The sequence below is a fragment of the Hemitrygon akajei genome, chromosome 21 (assembly GCF_048418815.1).
Source record: "Hemitrygon akajei chromosome 21, sHemAka1.3, whole genome shotgun sequence".
Lineage (NCBI taxonomy): Eukaryota > Metazoa > Chordata > Chondrichthyes > Myliobatiformes > Dasyatidae > Hemitrygon > Hemitrygon akajei.
Window position 1 is genome coordinate 518,870 of NC_133144.1, and position 22,024 is coordinate 540,893.

Sequence of the window (22,024 nt, forward strand, 5' to 3'; positions counted from 1 at the left end):
CTATCCCAATAATAAGCCCTGGATCACTAGTCACATCAAAGGCCTCCTAAATCAGAAGAAGAGGGCCTTTAAAGATGGTGATCGGTTGGAGCTTAAAAGTGTTCAGAAGGAACTCAGAGTACAGATAAGGGGGGCAAAGGAGCAGTATAGGAGGAAGCTAGAACAAAAGCTGCAGAAAAAAAGCATGAAGGAGGTGTGGGATGGGATGAAGATCATCACCGGATGCGGTGCAAAGCGGGGGGCAAACATAAGTGGAGATGTGGAGAAAGCGAACCAGCTGAACAACTTCTTCAATAGGTTCGACAGCACAATCTCATCCTCACCGCAGAACTCCACACCAGGCTTGTCTTTCTACTCGTCCTCCCTCTTACTTCCCTCACAGGAAAATAGCCACTCACAGGAGACCTTGCTCACGCCCAGGATTACGGCTGCACAGGTGGAAGGTCAACTGAGGAAGATCTGTACCAGCAAGGCGGCTGGACCGGATGGAGTATCCCCACGATTACTGAGGGCCTGTGCGACTGAGCTGGGAGAACCACTACAGCGCATCTTCAACATGAGCCTGGAGCAGAGAAGAGTACCCAGACAGTGGAAAACATCCTGTATTGTCCCGGTACTGAAGAAACCACAACCAAAGGAGTTGAATGACTTCAGACCCGTTGCCTTGACGTCGCATGTGATGAAGACCATGGAGCGGCTGATAATACAGAATCTGAGGCCACAAACCAGGCACGCCCGGGATCCTCTTCAGTTTGCGTATAAGGAGAAGGTGGGAGTGGAGGATGCTATCACGTATTTGCTGCACAAATCCCTCTCTCACCTGGATGGGGTCAGTGGTGCTGTGAGGATTACATTCCTGGACTTCTCTAGTGCCTTTAACAACATCCAGCCCAAGATCTTAAGGCACAAACTAACGGAGATGGGAGTAGACTCTCACATGGTGGATTGGATAGTGGACTACTTGACAGATAGACCTCAGTATGTGCGGTTGGGAGACTGTAGGTCTGACACGGTGGTCAGCAGCACAGGAGCGCCGCAGGGGACCGTGCTCTCTCCGGTCCTGTTCACCCTGTACACATCAGACTTCCAATATAACTCCGAGCCCTGCCATGTGCAGAAGTTCGCTGATGACACGGCCATAGTGGGGTGTGTCAGGAATGGACAGGAGGAAGAGTATAGGAAACTGATACAGGACTTTGTGATATGGTGCAACTCAAACTACCTGCGTCTCAATATCACCAAGACCAAGGAGATGGTGGTGGACTTTAGGAGATCTAGGCCTCATATGGAGCCAGTGATCATTAATGGAGAATGTGTGGAGCAGGTTAAGACCTACAAGTATCTGGGAGTACGGTTAGACGAGAAGCTAGACTGGACTGCCAACACAGATGCCTTGTGCAGGAAGGCACAGAGTCGACTGTACTTCCTTAGAATGTTGGCGTCATTCAATGTTTGTAGTGAGATGCTGAAGATGTTCTATAGGTCAGTTGTGGAGAGCACCCTCTTCTTTGTGGTGGCGTGTTGGGGAGGCAGCATTAAGAAGAGGGACGCCTCACGTCTTAAGCTGGTAAGGAAGGCGGGCTCTGTCGTGGGCAAAGTACTGGAGAGTATAACATCGGTAGCAGAGCGAAGGGCGCTGAGTAGGCTACGGTCAATTATGGAAAACCCTGAACATCCTCTACATAGCACCATCCAGAGACAGAGAAGCAGTTTCAGCGACAGGTTGCTATTGATGCAATGCTCCTCAGACAGGATGAAGAGATCAATACTCCCCAGTGCCATTCGGCTTTACAATTCAACCGCCAGGAGTAAGAGATGTTAAAGTGCCGGGGTTAGGACTCAATGTAAACTACTTAAGAACTTTTTAAAAGCTATTATTAATGCTTTTTGAGAGGGTGATTTTAGATGCATATCATATTTTTACTGAGTTAAGTATTGTATGTAATTAGTTTTGCTACAATAAGTGTATGGGACATTGGAAAAAATGTTGAAATTCCCCATGGGGATGAATAAAGTATCTATCTATCTAACAAAGCTTTCATATCATCAAAGCCAGTGGCAGTAAAACATACCTCACTCACTGAGGAATATGACCACATTGCACATGAATGGATCCCATGCCATTTATACTTCTGATGTCATTACAAGCTCACATGACTGTTTCATCTTGCAGGATAATTGGCAGCAAATACTTGGAATGAGAATACTTCAGAATGTGCACATCCAGCAGCAAAAAATATACATGTAGGAGTTCCCAACCTTTTTTATGCCATGGAGCCTTACCATTTACACAGGGGTCCATGAACCCCAGGTTGGGAACTGCTGATCTAGAAGCAAGAGAACACAATTTGAAGGGGAAAATCCAGATCCCACATTTCACTTCCGAGTACCATGCTACATCTCATTCATCAATGCAATGACCACACTTCAGAAGAATTTCATAGGCTTTAAAGAGCTCTTGGATATCCTAAGGTCATAAACACGAGATAAAAATCTGTCTTTTAACTGCACAGCTCCAACAGGGCACAGTCTTAAAGAAAAGAGCAACACAAGTTAAGAAACAGACATCCCATTACTGTGTAAATATACTGGACCGTTCAAGAAAAGTGAGATTTTTTGCAGCTAGAAATGATATGTTGGCTATGTTGTCTGAGAAGCTTCTATGCACTCCTTTCAACCACATGATTTGCACTGCTATAGGGTAGACAAAATGAAGCTGGCACTTGGGAGGTTAACCACTGGCAATGTGTTCTGTGTTACGTAGACAACAGCAATAACATAAAGCACAGAAAATGAGTGAAAAAATAGTGCAGTTAATCTTCTCTGGCGATGTAGACTAAAGGGAAGAATGTTGGCCAAGAAATTAGATAAGTACCCTATTTTTTAAAAAAGATCAATTTTCATAGAAACATAGAAAACCTACAGCAGAATACAGGCCCTTCAGCCCACAAAGCTGTGCCGAACATGTCCTTACCTGAGAAATTACCTAGGGTTACCCACAGCCCTCTATTTTTCTGAGCTCCATATACCTGTCCAGGAGTCCCTTAAAGACTCTATCGTATCTGCCTCCATCACCGTCGCCAGCAGCCCATTCCATGCACCCACCACTCTGTGTAAAATAAACTTACCCCGGCATGTCCTCTGTACCTACTTCCAAGCACCTTAAAACTGTGTCCTCTCATGTTGTCCATTTCAGCCCTGGGAAAGCCTCTGACTATCCACACGATCCATGCCTCTCATCTTATACACCTCTATCAGGTCACCTCTCATCATCCGTCACTCCAAGGAGACCCCCGGTCCTCCACACTACCAAGAGTCTTACCATTACCACTATATTCTGTCATCATATTTGACCTCCCAAAATGAACCACCTCACAGTTATCTGGGTTGAACTCCATCTGCCACTTCTCAGCCCAGTTTGATAGCATCCTATCAATGTCCCGCTGTAACCTCTGACAGCCCTCCACACTATCCACAACACCTCCAACCTTTGTGTCATCAGCAAATTTACTAACCCATCCCTCCACTTCCTCATCCAGGTCATTTTTAAAAATCATGAAGAGTAGAAGCCCCAGAACAGATCCCTGAGGTACACCACTGGTGACTGACCTCCACGGATCCCATGCCTTGCTGAAATCCATATACAATACATCTACTGCTCTACCATCAATGTGTTTAGTCATGTCCTCAAAAAAATTCAATCAGACTCATAAGGGATGACCTGCCTTTCACAAAGCCATTTAACTTCTAATTGTAAGTTTGGAAAAACATCAATCAAGACTACATGTTTTGGTATGGCGTGATACTGGGTATAGAAACCAAACATCAGTAAATTGACCATCAAATGAAAACATAGCAGAACATCTTGAAATTAATGCAGAACAGTAACAGGGACTTCTTGAGTGACTGTGACTGAGACAACACGACACATTCAAGTTCCATCAAAGACTCTTCCTAACCACTCATGTAACCTTGGCTTAAACATAACATAATTAAAAGCAAACAACCCACTAGGCCTAGGCCTAAGCTGAACACAGGTTCACCATATTAAAATCACACCTGGGATAATGCAGCTCAAACACAAGAGATCCTGCAGATGCTGGAAATCCAGAGCAACACAAAACACTACAAGAACTTAGCAAGTCAGCCAGCCTCTAGGATGAGGAAGAAACCGTCAACATTTTGGGCCAACTCCTGACGAAGAGCCTCGGCCCAAAACATCAACTGTTTATTCCTTTCCATTGATGCTGCCTGACAGGCTGAGTTTTGCCAGCATTTTGTGTGTTACTTTGGGATAGTGCAGCTTTTCCTTCCCTCCCCAGAGTAGTCCATACACCTGCCTGTGAGGCAGTGCTTCATTATTGGGATGAAAGCATTGCCCAAATAAGGAGACTGGATTAATACTGGTTGATCAGGTTAGAGGAATTATTGAAATGGAGACATACAACTCCAAGAGAGAAGGACCAAAGGCAAGAGGTTGATTGCCCAGCTAGAAAGCATGGTCTTAGGATTCTGAGTCTGCCATTTAGGCCTGAGAACAGCAGCACTGTAAATTGTAAACTGTTCATTTGACATTCTGTCCTTACAAGATTTCAACAGATACAGAAAAGATGGAACAACTATTCTCTTCTATTTCTTATATTACATTCTTGTTAAGTAAACATGAATACATAGAACCAAACAGCCACAAGTATAATACACTGAGCAGAGGGCAAATGAATGTGTGCAGTCAGAAAACACATCTCTCCATGAATATTCTGTGAGCTCGCAGCAAAATCCAATGTTTTCCTAAATTGCAGTCCAACTCACCACAAAACAGAGGACATTCTTGTGCAACTTAAACTCATAATTGTCTTCCCCATCCCATCCTTTTGTGTACTTTCATAGAATCAAACCATTTAAAATTATTTTCTGGGTGTGGGGGGCCAAACTTCCCTTGCAAAGCAATGATGTCCTAATTCAGTTTTCAGCATTCACAGCTAGGGGAAACCAATTACAGACACAGCTCCATAAACACCAACTCACTATTCCCCTATTTACTTATGTAGAGAAACAACATGGTAACAGGCCCATTCAGCCCAGCAAGTCCACACCAATATGACCAATTAACCTACTAACCTGCAAGTCTTTGGAATGTTTGAGAAAACCAGAGTACCTGGTGGAAGCCCATGTGATCACAGGGAGAACGTATAAATACCCTAGACAGAGTGGCAAGAATTGAAGCCAAGCCTCGGGCTCTACAACAATGCTACTATTATGCTACCGTGCCTCTGAGTTTAACTTATAGTAATGTCTTGTATTGCTGCAACACAAATTTCCAGAGATAAACCCAATTCTAACTCTAAACCATTTCATATTTCTAGCATTCTCATTTCATTATTTAATGTATTTAATTCATGCTACCCTTCTTCATTACCCCCCCCCCCCAAGTGACCCTGTTTTAAAGATTATATATTCACTCCCTAGGTCATCCACTCACTTGCCTTCAACCTTTCTTCCTGCTGTCTTCATTAATCCCCATTTATTAACACTTATCCTATTTCTGATAAGACACTGACCCGCATATAAACATTTCTCTTCTCCATTGAGGCTGCTTAACTTGTAAGTGTTCAAAGTTTAGTTATTGACAAAGTACATAATGCAACCCTGAGATTCAAGTTCTTGAACTCAGTACTTCCAAGTAATAGAATCAAAGTCCACAACCAACAGGACGAACAAACAACGAATGTGCACAACAAACGAAATAATAAAGAAATAAGCATCGAGAGCATAACATAATGAGTTCCTGAATGCGATGAGAGAAATGGCCTAGATGGTAGGGTCCTTAATGAGAAATGCAGCTTTTTTTTTTACGACAGCTCTCCTTGTAGGTTTTTTTCTGTGATGGACTGGGCAGTATCCAGTACATTTGTAGGTGTTTTTATTCATGAGCCTTGTGCTGCCGTACCAGGCCTTGATGCAACCAGTCACGATACTCTCCACTGCACATCCGTAGAGGTTTTAGATGACGTGCTGGAACTCAGAAGGTAGGAGTGCTGTCATGCCTTTGTAATGGCACTTGCATGGTAGTCGCAGGACACTCTATTTTTTTATTTTTGAAATACTTATTTTTATATATTCACTGTAATTTATAGTTCTTTAAATTAAGAATTACAATGCAGCACTGCTACAAAACAATGAATTTGAGATCATATACTATTGATATCAAACCTGATTCTGAGCTGGAGAAAAACACTCTGAAAAGAAAATGAAGATTGCCCACCATTTTAAAGACAAAATAATACCCAATTCATAATGGTGGAAAAGCTTCCTGTTGTGAAGGTTGACCATCACAAAATGATTCATGTGCAAACAGCCCCACCCAGACTAGGTCAGATATAACGATCAGAACAAGTTACATCCTCCACATTCACCAGAAGGAAAACAACCAGTAGTTTGCAGTTCAAAAGCATCATCTCACCCAAAAAGTAATGTGGCAGCAAGGCACGGATGCTGGTCTCAGAACAAACTCCTTAGCATGCCCAGAGCCTATGCCTGTAACACCAATGTGGTTTGTAGAGCAAGATGCTGTCCTCAACCAAGTGATACAAATCAGCAGGTGCCATAACTCCAGTGAACCTAGAAAAAGGTGTGCAATATTGTGTTATTACTCCAGGGTGATTATGACTCTTCGAGGAAAGAACAAAGATTTCTGAGCTTAGTTGCTGCTAAGATCAGCATGAAATCAAAAATTGTTCAATTATCAATGCTCAAAGCTAGATCCTATTTGAGTGACACAGGCTAGGCAATGCATAGATTCTGCTCTGCTGTTTGCTTGAAATTCAGACTGCTAACTAGAGTGTATTTAGGTATACAGACAATGAGCTATCTTCTCCATAGTGAATGGCAGAGTGCGTAGCATTCTAACCTATAACCAGCTCAGATGAAACTGTACAGCAACCAACACTGGTACAAAACCAAGAAAATCATATGCAATTTCACAAACCATTTGTTAGACCCTACCAGGAATATCCTGTGCAGTTCTAGTCACACATTATTAGAACAATATGATTTCACAGGTGAAAATTCAAAGGAGAGTTTATTTGCTGTTCTTCTTCGTGCCTTTGTGGTGCATCAGGCAGCATTTTGCCGTTTTTAGCTGGACGCTCAACCCAGCACAGATGGAAAGCGTGCCAGAAGCTGGCTGGATTCGAACTTGCAACCATTTGGCTAGAAGTTCAGTGCTGATGCCACTACACCACTGGCCAGCTGCAAAGGAGATTTACCAAGATTTTCAACAAGAGATTCAGCAGATGCTGGAAATTGAGTGTTTTGCCATGATTCTGCCTGGATTAGAGAACTTTAATTCTAGGACGAGATTATACAGAGTGGCTACCTTACCCTGGAATGAAGGTGGCTGAGGTGTAACCACACAAAGAAATAAAAATGAGGGACAGAGATAAGTTAAGATCTTTTACACTTGGTACAGATATTTAAAAAAAGAGGCTACCTGTGTAAGGTGATTTGAGTGCACACAGACTGGTTAATATTTGGAACTTGTTGCTTCTGGAGTTGGTGTAATCGGATATAATAATTATGTTTAAAGCAGCATTTAGACAACACTTAGAGAAACACAGAGATATAGACCTAATGAGAGCAAATGGGATTAGTGTAGTTAGGAAGAAGTCAGCATGAACCAGATGCAGTGAAAGCCCATTTCTGTGCTTTACTACTCCAATCAACTGTAATTCACTTCAATTGGAACTTGGGTAGACAGATAAGGGAGCCCACCCAAAGTTAATTAAGTGCCTGGAACTAAATCACAAGCTAGGAAAATCCCAGTTTCACAGCATGACTCTGAGTTTGAGGCGTCTGACTGCATTAATCTCCACATTCTTAGTGGCTGGATGGAAAAACCATGGTCGGGAGCCCACCAACCAGCAGGGAAGGTTCAATGGTCATTAAAAATACAAGAAAGGAATGGTAACATTGATAGAACATAGGTCCTTGTACAGTCTACAAATTTATGCTTGACTGAGCACTACACTCAAGGATTGTTACTTGTGTTTCAACATTTAAATCATAAAATATGAAATCAATGACGTAGCCCTCCACAAAATTTAGAAGGCTGATGGTAATTTGACTGAAAATATGAAAAAGGGCCAATGAGAGAGATGGAAAGAAACTACCTCTGCCAGATAGTACACTAGAACAGGAGATACCTAGTTGCAAGAAAGTTTGTGAACCCTTTGCAATTACCTGGTTTTCTGCATTAAGTACTCATAAAATGTGGTCTGATCTTATCTACATCACAATAATAGATACGCACAATCTGCCTAAACTAATAACATATAAACAATTGTACTTTTCATGTATTTATTGTTTAATCATTCACAATCCAGGCTGAAAAAAAAAGTATGTTAACCCTTGTATTTAATAACTGGTAAAACCTCCTCTGGCAGCAATAACCTCCACCAAATACTTCCTGTAACTGCTGCTCAGACTTCCACAAAGGCAAGGAAGAATTTTCAACCATTTCTCCATACAAAACAGTTTCAGTTCATCAATACTTCTGGGATACCTTTCATGAACCGCCCTCTTCAGGTCATGCCACAACACCTCAATTGGATTAGGGTCTGGACTATGATTTGGCCATTCCAAAAAATGAATTTTCTTTGTTTTTTTTAAACTTTTTTTTAAAATAAGTTTCTACAATGCAACAAAAAAACAGTAAAAAGGTTTGAACAGTGCAAAACAAACTTATCAAATGTACAGTTCATAACAGTTAAGAATTTTCTTTGCTTTTAAACCATTCTGTTGTTGATTTACTCTAGTCTTTTGTTGCATCAAACTTCTATTAAGCTCTAGGTAACAGACTGCGACTCATTCTCCTGTAAAATGTCTTGATACAACTTTGAATTCCTTGTTCCCTCAACGATTGCAAGCTGCCGAGGCCCTGAGGCAGCAAAGCAGTCCCGAACCATGATGCTCCTTCTACCATGCTTCACCGTTGGGATGAAGCTTTGGAGTTGGTGTACAGTGCCCATTTTCCTCCAAACATTACAGTGTGTGTTTCTGCCAAAAAGTTCAACTTATGTCTATTCTGTCTACAGAAACATTATGGAATATCCACGTGGTCTTTTGCAAACTTGAAACATGCAGTTTTTTTTAAATTTGGAGAGCAGTGGTTTCCTGCATAGTGTCGTCCTTCCATGAACACCATTCTTGTTCAGTGTTTTTCTTACAGTGGACACATCAATAGAGACTTCAGCAAGTTCTAGAGATTTCTGCAGGTCTCTTGCTGTTGCTCTTGGGCTCTTTTTCACCTCCTTCAGCATTGCAGATTTGATCTTTGCAGGATGCACACTCCTCGGGAGAGTAGCAACAGTACTGAATTTCCTCAATTTGTAGACAATTATCATGGACCAATAAACGCTCAGGTCTTTCGAAATGCTTTTGTAGCCTTTTCCAACTTCATGCATCTCTACAATTCTTCTTCTAAGGTTCTCTGAAAGTTGTTTTGGTGCACAAACCAGATCTCTCGAGAACAGCAGGCTCTATCAGTATCCTGACTTGGTGCGTCTTTTTTTTATATAGGGCAGGGCACCTCCACAACACACACCTCCAATCTCATCTCATTGATTGGAACACCCAACTTCAAATAACTTATGTAGAAGGCATTATCGCACAGGTTCACACACTTTTTTTAAAAATCTAGACTGCGATTGTTTAAATTGTGTGTTCAGTATTGACAAGAAGTATAATTGTTTGTGGGTTATTAGTTTAGGCAGACTGTGTTTGCCTATTATTGTCACTTAGATGAAGACCAGACCACATTTTATAAGTAATTAATGCAGAAAACCAGGCAACTGCAAAGGGGGTCATACACTTTTTCTTGCAACTGTAGATTGACAAGCAGAACCAGGCCTTTCACCACCAAAGCTAGGAGATTCTTCCAAATGCAGACGTTGATAGAAATGTGGAACTCTTCCATAAATAACTCCGAATCATGTCAATGATCCATTTCAAACCCAAGAATAAGGGATATGAGAAAATCACAGGACACATATCAGCTGCCACCTCATTGAAAGGCAGAGTAAGTTAATGGGACAAAACAAAGTATTTATATCCATAAAACTAGCCTATCAAGTCTATATAATTCAGAAAGCAAATCTATTGATCCTCATACAATGAACTGTGAGGGAGGGGAGGAGTGGAAACACTAGCTACATTCAACATGCTAAAACTTAAGTTTTGGCATCTTTTCCATGTTGGTAGATTGCAGAAGATCTGTTACCAAACATATAAATGAACAACAAATACTGCTTAAAGATGCATAGTTTGAGTACTGGAAATTGGCCAGTTCTTCTCAAACAACCCAAGGTCACAATGGCCAATAGAACATTGAGACGACATGGCATACTTGAAGTCTGTTCACTGAAAGGCCTTGAAGTAAGTGCGATGTTTATAAAATATTCAGTTAGCCACGTACAATCTGAATGAACAGGATATTGCCAAACCTAACACACACAGGAATAAGTCAGGTCAGATATAAGGAGTTGCCACTATGCTTTAAAATAGGGACTGCACTTCACTGAAGCATCCTTAAAGTACACCTTGGAAATTGGACTTATTTTTGTAAAGGCAGTAAGTTAGGACGGTGGGGATGGAAATATGTTTCTACCAAAAGAGGTGTAAGGTGGCCCTTCCCACCACAAACCTTAAGATCACCCTTGAGCAAGGTGCATCACCTGCTTAGCCTCCGATCAGGGTCAAGTGAAGCCATGGGAGAAGATAATGGATGGTTGTATGAGCAGCTGGTGCACATCACAAGTCCTGGTTACGTGACCGCTAACAACAAGCTGACAATCTCAGAGTAATGACCTGCTTGCAAAGGCTCTGCCAGAAGTTGGCAATAGCAAACCATTTCTGTAGAAAAATTTGCCAAGAACAATCATGGTCATGAGACCATGATCACCTATTTCATACAACACAGCACCTAATTATGATAGATAAGTTGGGACAGATATCCAAAGATTCAGGCGTGGTTGCTGCATCCGAGTTTGTTACCACTTCATATCGCGTAAAAGCTTTAAAACCAATCAATTAATAACAATAAAATCTAAAGCATAAAAACTCTAAATACTTGCCAGGATGTGGAAATAGAAATGGTTAAAGGAAAATGGATCAACAGAACAAACAATGGGGTACAGAAGTATGGAAGCTAGCATACTCAAACATTATGCACAACTTTTACAAAGTATTAGAATGTACCACCATTAAAAGACATATCAGCTAGTGCGTAATAAATTTCTGTCAAGACTGAAACCAGACTTCCAGCTTAAATGTCTGTGTGCTAACCCAGTTCATAAAATTGCAGGCTGATTGTTAAACTGGATCATGCTTTTCCCAATAGAGGAACCCAATGTCATAAGAGGTAGCTAAAAAGCATTCATCTTGGCTTGACAAATTTATTCTTCTTTAAAGACCTCATGCCTAAACAAAGATGGCACTGGAACATACCAATAATATCCACAGCTGAGAAGGTATGTTCAATCAGTAGATATTAGTTAGCCTGGCTGTTATTTCAAGACAACCTCTCCAAATATTAATTTCAGCCAGCAGTAGATCTGTATTGCAATTCAAAGGTAGAAATAAGTAATGAATTATAAGCTACAATTAAAATAGCCTGTCCTAATACCAATGGGAATATACAAATATAGTTGTCTAAAAGCTTATAAGACAGCATCGTGATAACTCTCTACATCCCAACTCTTAGACTCAATTCACAGAAGTGTATTGAACAAAACTAAGCTAGACCACACGAGCTAACCAGTAAGAAAACAGGTTATCCAAACATATTTCTGACATTTGTTCAGACCCTCTCAAACCAAAGACCCTGTTGAAAACTAACCAACCACAAAAAGTCAACTAACTGGGCTATAAACCCCCCTCCCACACGTCCATGGTCCAATATGCCCCCACATTCCTAGCCTGCATTGCATTCCCTAACTTACATCCCACCAGTCCCGTCTTCGGCCATCCCACTTCAGATAAGTCCCTGGGCCCTACTCCTGCGCGGCCTGTTTGCTCGGGCTTTCATCGAGCTTTCCTTCCGCACGCTGGTCCGATTAGGCTTACCTCGATGACCTCGTTGACCTCCCGAATACACTCCACCATATGCTGGACAATCTGCTCGGCGCTCAGCACCTCGTAGCGGTAATCCTCTTCCTCCTGCTCGGCGCCCAGGCCTCCCAACCCGCCCAGGCCTCCAAGGCCGCCGACTCCGCCGCCAACCCCATCGCCGTCCTGCCCGGTCTCCAGGCCGGGTTCCTGCATCTCCACCTCGCCGATCTCGAAGTTGTCCTCGGGCTCGCTTTCCTCGCTGTACTCGTCCTCGTCATACATGTAGCCCTCATCCGAGTCCATGGCTGCACGGGTGCAGGGTGTGAGCTGCCGGTGTGTGTGGAGGAAGGAGGGAGGGGGGTGGGTGGGTGGGTGTCCCTGCCTCAGGCTCCGCTCCGCACTCTCCCCGGCAGCGCTACCGCAACAAAGGGACTGGGCCGCGCTCTCTCTCCCAGCGACACCCGCGCCTGTGCGCGTCCGCCTCTGTCGTCACTTCCGCCCCACCGACGTGCCACTTCTGCCACACAATAGTGCCCCCTCTGTGATGTCACCACCTGTTCGCCGATGCCCTCTCGCGCACGCGTGTTCTGCGCCTCGACGATAGCGAGGTAGCTGGCTATTTGTCTGCTGGCTTCCCGCTCTCGGGTCGGCGTTAAATCGGGGTTTGACTGCGACTCTGGCCGGTTCCTGTCACCCGCCGGCAGTGCCGAGCCTTCCCCTCGCCTGCATCGGTCTCGCCTTCTCTCCTGACTGTCTAACAACAATTCGGTAAACTTCGACCACAGTTCCACCTTGTTTAAAATTTAAGCTTTTAATAGGAAAAGTAATTCTACTCTACATGAAACTAGTGCAAAACCACTTGTTGAGATCCGTTTATTTGAGACTGAATGGAACTTGTTATCCAATGTCACCTTCATCCAAACAAACCCAAACTGCAGGGTATATACCAATTTTTTCCCCCATTTTGAAAGTTGATTTTCAAGTTTGGGTTTATTGTCATTCAACTGTATGCATGTATTGTTAGGCATCCGTTAGTCTCGAGAGACCATGGATTTGCGCCTTGGAAAGTTTTCAGGGCACAGCCTGGGCAGGGTTGTATGGGAGTTGCCCATGCTGCAAGTTTCCCCTCTCCACGATGTTGTCCAGGGGAAGGGCAAGGGGTGATACAGCTTGACACTGGTGTCGTTGCAGTGCAATGTGTGGTGGAGTTGCTTGCTCAAGGACACAACACGCTGCCTTAACTAGCGACCTTTGAATCACTAGACCAACGCTTTAACCACTTGGCCAACATATACTATACATGGTCAAATAAGTCAGCACCTCCTGACCAAGGTGCACAACACAGTACGTGTAACTCACACACAACACATACAGTATTATCACAAATAAATTAACAAAATAATAAGGTGCATTTTCGACACAAGTTAAAAAGTAAACAGGATAACACTACTGGTGCTTCATATCTGATGAACCTGGGTGGTGGCAGGAAGCTCAGTAGTATTACAGCCTGGGCCCGTCCTATACAGTTCATACCCTAATGCTTCACGATCTCCTGCCTGATGTTAGGGGGTCAGAGATTGTTGGAAGGATGAGACTGAAGATGTTACAGACATCCTTGCTGGAGTAAAAGCAACAGGTCAGGGGTTTGGCATCTATTAAATAGTATGTGTTACAATCTATGGGGCATGAATGAAGAATGAGGGTGACTTTAATTGTTCAGGTGGTTTGCATCGGGTAGTTCTATTGCTCAAAATATGAGCATGCTTTCTATAGCTGTGCTTGTGTAATGTGGGCTGTGCTAATGCATAATGCATCCCCAATTACCTTTGAGAAGTAGTGAGCTTCCCCTTTGAACCCCTTGTGAAGGATCTCCCAACAATGCTTTTAGATAGGGAACTTAAGGGTTTGTCTGCAGTAGAATTGGTGAGGAGAGTGAATAAATTGAAAGGGAAGCTACACTTTGTGGTATAAGAATGTAAGATATAGGTGAAGTCCTGGTGAAAGGTCTTGGACCAAAAGGTCAACTGTTTATTCTCCTCCAGTGATGCTGCCTGACTTGCTGAGTTCCTCCATCATTTTGTGTATGTTGATCAGGATTTTCAGCATCTGCAGAATCTCTTGTGTTTGTAAGATATAGAAGCTGCAATAGGCCTTGCACCCATTCTTTTACATCAGTGTCATTTTCTTGAATTAGCCCCATATCTTCAATATCCAAAAGTGTATGGATCTCTGCCTTGAATATATTCAGTTATTGACAGTGCACAATATTCTTTGGGTACAGAATTCCAAGGATTTACTACGCTTTGGGTGAAGAATTTCCACCTTGTGTTGAGACTTTGATCTTTTCAATGTAGCTCAGCTCACCCATCTTGTCAAGCCCCACAGGTGTTCAGTAACTGGTATCACCCCCTTGTATAGCAATAACTTCAAACATTTCCGGGAACAGTTGATTTCTCCTGCCCATCAGTTTGGAGGGATTTTAGGTCATTCTTCCTTACAAAACCGCTTCAACTCTGGCATGTTGGTGAGCTTCCTTGCATGCCCTGCTTGCTTCAGGTCCTTCCACAACATTTCTATAGGATTAAGGTCAGGACTTTGACTCGGCCATTCCAAAACACAAACTTTCTCCTTCTTAAACCATTCTGTTGTTTCTGCAAAAGGACTTGGACGGGTTGGAAGACTAGGCAAAGAAGTGGCACATGGAATACAACTTAGGAACATGTGGGGTTGTGCACTTTGTGAGGAAGAATAAAGTTAAACTATTTTCTCTTCCCTTTTATTTTCTAAAAGGGAAGAAAATTCAGAAATTAGAGGTGCACGGACACTTACGAAGTTTTGGGTTGGTGTGCAGCACCCTTTTTCTTTCAAACATAGTAATGAGCATTATAGAACATACAGATGGTGTTTTGTTCAGCAATGTTTTGTTTTTGGAGATCAGTGGTTTCCTCCGTGGTCCTTCCTTGAGTACTATTCTTTCTCTTACTGCATGTCTCAAGTTTGCAAATGATCTCGTGGATGTTCTGCAATGCTTCTGGGACAACATTCTGTGAACAGATGAGACCAAAGTTGAACCCAGCTATGCTGGGAGGAAAAGGGCACCGCACACAACACCAAAACTTCATCCTAACTATGAAACAAGGAACATCATGGTCTGAGGCTGCTTTGCAATGAATCCAAAATTGTATCAAGACATTTTACAGGAGAATGTCAGGGTAGTGGTCCATCACCTGAAGCTTAATAGAAGTTAGATGATGCACTGAGACAATGTTCCAAAAGATGAGAGTAAATCAACACAGAATACTTTAAAAAGAATATTCATGTTTTGAAATGGCCAAATCAAAGTCCAGATCTTAACCCAATTGAGATGTTGTGGCATGACCTGAAGAGGGCTGTTCATGCAAGATATCCCAGCAATATTGATGAACTGAAACAATTTTGTAAGGAGGAATGCTCTAAAATTCCTCCAAGCCGATGTGCAGGACTGATCAACAGTTACTGGAAACGTTTGGTTGAAGTTATTGCTGTATAAAGGGATCACACCAGTTACTAAATTAAAATACTTATAATATTGGATCATTTTTCTCAATAAATAAATGAACAAGTATAATGTTTTTGTGTTATTTACTTAATTTGGGTTCTCTTATTCTAGTTTTAGACTTGCGTGAAGATCTGATCACATTTTAGGCCATATTTATGCAGAAATAGAAAAAATTCTAAATCGTTCACAAACTTTCTAGCATCAACGTATATAAATGAACACTTAAGGTCACACCATTTAGAAATGATTACTTTCTTTTTTCCCTACTAATGTAGACAACCTTGTGTTTATCTATACCATACTTTTATATGTTGTGTGCTCATCATTCACTTAGACTTTGTACAATCTCCAAAATCCCTCTATAGCCATATCTGTGTCATTAGCAAACTTAAATTTATTACAGTTCATCCTTCATTCTGAAGTCGAAAGTAAAAATCTATTATGAGAGTACAAATGTCACCACATACAACTCTGTAATTCTTTTTCTTCAACGTACTTAGCAAATCTATAAAACAGTAACCGTAATCAGGATCAGTGGACAACAAACTGTGCAAATGCAAATATAAATAAATAGCAATAGATAACAAGAGCCTGAAACAACAAGACAAAAGAGTCCTTAAATGAGTGCAGTTATCCCTTATCCCCTTTTGTTTAAGAGCCTGATGGTTGTGGGGTAGTAACTGCTCTTGACTCTGATGGTGCGTGTCCTGAGGCACCTGTTCCTCCTACCAGATGGCAGCAGTGATAAAAGAGCAATGGCCTGGGTGGTAAGGATCTTCGATAATGGATGCTGCTTTCCTAAAGCAACGTTTCATGTAGATGTGTTCAATGGTTATGAGGGTTTTACTCATGATGTACTGGGCTGAATCCACTACCTTTTGTAGGATTTTCCACTCAAAGGCATTGGAGTCCCCAAACTAGCCTGTAATGCAACCAGTCAGCAGACTTTCCAGCACACATCTGTAGAAAAATCATTCTACATCATTGATACAGATTTTGAGTAGCAGCGAACCAGCGGCAATACCTGCTGCAAAGCACTCTTCACAGTTTTTTTCACCTGGAAAATGACATGTTTGTTCTTTCTGATTTATGTCCTTCACTCATTTCAGTGTTGAGCTGACTCACATTCAAGGACTCTACAACTCATGTTCTCAGTATTATTTATTATTATTTGCATGGTTTATTTTTTGCACATTGTAAGTCTTTGTTATTTATAGTTCTTTCATAATTTCTATTGTATTTCTGTATTTTCCTGTAAATGCCTGCAAGAAAATGAGTCTGAAGGTAGTAATGCATACCATTACTTCGAAGATGTTCTTTTCCATTATCTTTTGACATTTGTTGCAAAGAATTTGCTTTGGTATGGAATCAGAATCAGGTTTAATTATCACTGACAACACGAGTGAATCTGCAGATGCTGGAAATAAATAAAAAAACACGAAATGCTGGCAGAACTCAGCAGGCCAGACAGCATCTATGGGAGGAGGTAATAACGATGTTTCGGGCCGAAACCCTTCATCAGGAGTGAAGTAACAAGGGATGGTATCCCTCCCCCCACTTCTTATCCCCCCTTGACCATCCCATGTTACTTCACTCCTGATGAAGGGTTTCGGCCCGAAACGTCGTTATTACCTCCTCCCATAGATGCTGTCTGGCCTGCTGAGTTCTGCCAGCATTTCATGTTTTTTTTAATTATCACTGGCATATGTTGTAAAATATGTTGTTTAGTGGTATCAGAATCAGGTTTAATATCACTAGCAACACGCTGGAGGAACTCAGCAGATCGGGCAGCATCCATGGAAACGAACAGTCAACATTTCGGGCTGAGACCCTTCGTCAGGACTGAAGAAGGAGGGGGCAGGGGCCATATAAAGAAGGTGGGGGGAGAGTGGGAAGGAGAAGGTTGGTAGATGCCAGGTGAAAAACCAGTAAGGGGAAAGATCAAGGGGTCGGGGAGGGGAAGCAAGGAGAGGATAGGCAGGAAAGGTGAAGAAAGAATGTAAGGGGAAAGCACTATGGGTAGTAGAAGGAGGCAGAACCATGAGGGAGGGAATTACCAGAAGTTGGAGAATTCAATGTTCATGCCAAGGGGCTGGAGACTACCCAGAAGGTATATGAGGTGTTGCTCCTCCAACCTGAGTTTGGCCTCATCATGGCAGTAGAGGAGGCCATGATGGACATATCCGAATGGGAATGTGAAGCAGAATTGAAGTCGGTGACAACCAGGAGATCCTGTCTGTTGTGGCAGACGGAGAGGAGGTGCTCGATGAAGCGGTCCCCCAATCTGTGTCAGGTCTAATATCACTAGCATATGTTGTGAAATATGTTGTTTAATTGTAGCTATACATTGCTGTGCATAATAATAAAAAACTAAGTTACAATACAAAATGTATATAAAAATTAAGTTCAGTGTGTTAGTGGAAAAAGAGTGAAAATAAATAGTGTTCATGAGTTCATTGACTATTCAGAAATTTGATGGTAGAGGTAAAAAATCTGTTCCTGAAACATTGAGTGTGTGTCTTCAGGCTCCTGTGCCTCCTCCTTGATGATAGCAATCGGAAGAGGGCAGGTCCTGAGTGATGGGGGTCCTTAATGATAGATATTGCCTTTTGAAGGTGCCCTTGATGCTGGGGAGCTGGCTGTTCTTCCTGTCTTTTCACCTGATTCTGTTCAGTGGTCCTCCAATCAGTTAGAATGCTCTCCATGGTACACTTGCAGAAATTTGCATAAGTCTTTGGTGACATCTTCTCAAACTGCGGATGAAATATTGCTGCTGTTGTGCCTTCTTTGTAATAGGATCAATATGTTGGACCCAAGATAGATCCTCAGATATGTTGATGCCCAGGAACTTGAAGGTGTTGGCCCTTCAACAAGGACTGGTGTTTGTTCCTTCTACTTCCCCTTCCTGAAGAAGTCCACAATTTATTCATTGGTCTTACTGACGTTGGGTGCAATATTTTTGTTGTGATACCACTCAATCAGTTGATCCTTCTCACTCCACTACGCCTTCTCGCCACCATCTGCAATTGAGCCAACAATAGTTGGGTCATCAACAAATTTATAGATGCTGTTTGAGCTGTGCCTAGCCACATAATCATGGGGGTAGAGAGAGAAGGGTAGTGGGCTAAGCATGTCCTTTAGGTGCACGGTGTTGATTGTCAGCGAGATGTTATTTGTGATTATTTCCATTGACTGTGGTCTGGTAAGGAAATCAAGGGAGGTACAGAGGTCCAGGTTTTGGAGCTTGTTGATTAAAACTGAGGGTATGATTGTGTTGAACACCAAGCTGTAGTAAATAAACTGCGGTCTGATGTAGGTATTGCTATGTCCAGGTGATTCAAGGCCGAGTAAAGAGTCAGCGAGATTGTATTCACTGTAGACCTATCATGTTGACAGGCAAATTGCAGTGGGTCCAAGTCCTTGCTTAGGCAGGAGTTGATTCTGGCTATGACCAACCTCTTAAAGTACTTCATCACAGTTTATGAGAGTGCAACTGCGTGACAGTCATTGAGCAGCTTGTCTTGTTCTTAGATACTGGTATGAGTGTCACCCTTTTGAAGCAGGTGGGAACCTCCGACTGCAGCAGTGAGAGATTGAGGATGTTTTTGAATACTTCCACCAGTTGGTTAGCACAGGTTTTCAATACTTTACCAGGTACACCATCAGAGCCTGACAACTTGTGACGGTTCAGATGTTCTGAAGGTGGTCTCTAAGACAGAGATCACAGGGTCACCAGATGTTGCAGAGATTCACACAGGTGTAGTTTCAAAGCATGTAGTTTCCCATTTCAAAGCATGCATAAAAGACATTGAGCATCACAGTCACTCATGATGTTAGGTTTTGCCTTGTAGGGAGTAATGGCCTGCAAACCCTGCCAAAGCTGATGTGTATCCAACTTGAATCAGAATTGGGTTTTTTTGCTCTTAAAATAGCCTTCTGTTGGTCATGTTAAGACTTGTTGTATAATTCTGGATCACCAGTCTTGAATGGCACAGATCTAGCCCTCAGCAGACTACAAGTCTCCTGGGACATCCGTGGTTTTTGGTTTGGTATGTCAATAATGTTCTCGAAGGCACACATTCTCCAGTTCAGCTTCCCCTGACATTGGCTTGAGGTGGAATGTACACTACTACCAGGATGACTGCAGAAAGCTCCCTTGGCAAATAAAATGAACAATATTTGACTGCTAGATGTTCCAGGTCAGGTGAGGAGGACTGAGATAAAACCACCACGTTGGTGAACCATGAGGAGTTTGAGCTCGCTCCATCTCCTCTACCTTTAAAAGACTGAGCTGTCCTGCCTTGCAAAGAATGGTGAAGCCATCAGGCTGCAGCACTGTGTCTGAAGTGGTGGGTGTGAGCCATGTTTCCAGGAAGCGAAGTACACATTCCCTCTGGTGCTGCAACCTTGCTCTGAGGTCTTCAGTTTTATTTTCCAGAGGCTGTACATTCACCAGCAGGATAGACAGGAGTGGGAGTCTATGGCCTCTGTGTTTCAATCATACCTGAAAGTTTTGTGCGCCTTATCCAGGGATAGGATTCCTCTTGTCCTCACCCACCACCACACCAGCCTTCGCATCCAGACATAATTCTCTGTAACTTTCGCCATCTCCAAAAGGATCCCACCATCAAGAACATCTTTCCCTCCCTCCGCTTTCTGCAGGGATTGGTCCCTACGCGACTCCCTTGACCATTCATCCCTCCCCACTGATCTCCCTCCTGGCACTTATCCTTGCAAGTAGAACAAGTGCTACACCTGCCCTTACACTTCCTCCTTCACAACCATTCAGGGATCCAAAAAGTCCTTCCTGGTGAGGCAACACTTCACCTGTGAATCTGTTGGAGTCATCTCCTATATCCAGTATGGCCTCTTATGTATTGGTGAGACTCAACATAGATTGGGAAACCAGTTCGCTGAGCACCTATGCTCCATTTGCCAGAAAAAGTGGGATCTCCCAGTGGCCACCCTTTTTAATTCCACTTCTGATTCCCATTCCAATATGTCAATTCATGGCCTCCTCTACTGTTGTGAAGAAGCCACACTCAGATTGGAGAAGCAACACCTGATATTCTATCAGAGTAGCCTCCAACCTGATGGCATGAACATCAATTTCTTGAACCTCTGGTATTGCCCCACCCTTCATTCCCCATCCCGTTTTCCCTCTTTAACCTTATCCTCTTGCCTACCCATTGCCTCCCCTGGTGCTCCTCCCCCTTTCCTTTCTTCCATGGCCTTCTGCCCTCTCCTGTTAGATTCCCCTTTCTCCAGCACTGTCACTCTTTCGCCATTCAACTTCCCAGTTCTTTATTTCACCCCTCCCCCTCTCAGTTTCACCTATCATCTTGTGTATCTCCCTCCCCTCACCCCACCTTTAAAATGTACTCATCTTTTTTTTTCCCATTCCTGCTGAAGGGTCTCGGCCTGAAATGACAACTGTACTCTTTTCCATAGATGCTGCTTGGTCAGATGAGTTTTTCCAGCATTTTGTGTGTATTTCTTGGATTTCCAGCATCTGCAGATTTTCTTATGTTTCTGTCTTATCCGCTTTTGTTTTCTTAAAGGGGAACTGCACTCACAACCTGAATTTACAGTGCAGGATCCACTGATATCGCTAGATTTGAGTGATGATAGATTTTGTTAAATGTCTTTAATTCATACGGCAATTTGAGAGAGAGAGGGAAGCATGTCACATGTATCAGTATCACATAGGAACTACAGAGGCATGAGAGAGGAGCTTACCCAGGTGGATTGGAGGAGGATACTGGTGGGAATGACAGCAGAGGAGAGATGGCTGAAGTTTCTGGGATTCGTTCATGAGGCACAGGATAGGTATGTCCCACAAAGAAAGAAGTTCTCAAATGGCAGGGGTGGGCAACCGTGGCTGACAAAGGAAGTTAAGGACTGCATAAAAGCCAAGGAAAGAGCATACCATATAAGATAGCAAAATTGAGTGGGAAATTGGATAATTGGGAAGCTTTTAAAATCCAACAAAAGGCAATTAATAAGCAATGAGAAGAGAAAAGATGAAATATGAGGGCAAACTAGGGCAAAGCAGGATTCTAAAAGTTTTTTTTCAGTTATATGAAGAATAAAAGGGAGGTGAGAGTTGATATTGGACCACTGGAAAATGATGCTGGTGAGGTAGGAATGGGGGACAAAGAAATGGCAGATGAACTTAATAGGTACTTTGCATCAGTCTTCACTGTGGAAGACATTAGCAGTGTGCCAGAGGTCCATGAGTGTCAGGGAGTGGGAGTGAGTGCCATTGCTATTACAAAGTTAAAAGCACTGGGCAAACTCAGGATAAGTCACCTGGACCAGATGAGCTACATCCCAGAGTCCTAAGAGAGATTGCTGAAGAGCTAATGGATGCATCGGTCA

At 42.7% G+C, this 22,024-nt stretch overlaps 1 protein-coding gene across 2 annotated transcripts in view; it reads right to left on the bottom strand.

Annotated features, from left to right (window-relative positions):
- Positions 1-12,466, bottom strand: part of LOC140714034 (E3 ubiquitin-protein ligase ARIH1) — a 113,446-nt gene extending 100,980 nt beyond the window's left edge. For both annotated transcript variants that reach the window (XM_073024693.1, XM_073024692.1), the window contains exon 1: positions 12,121-12,466. In XM_073024693.1, the coding sequence (XP_072880794.1) occupies positions 12,121-12,408 (288 nt within the window). In that variant the 5' untranslated portion in view covers positions 12,409-12,466. The remainder of the gene's footprint in view (positions 1-12,120) is intronic.
- Positions 12,467-22,024: the final 9,558 nt, after the last annotated feature.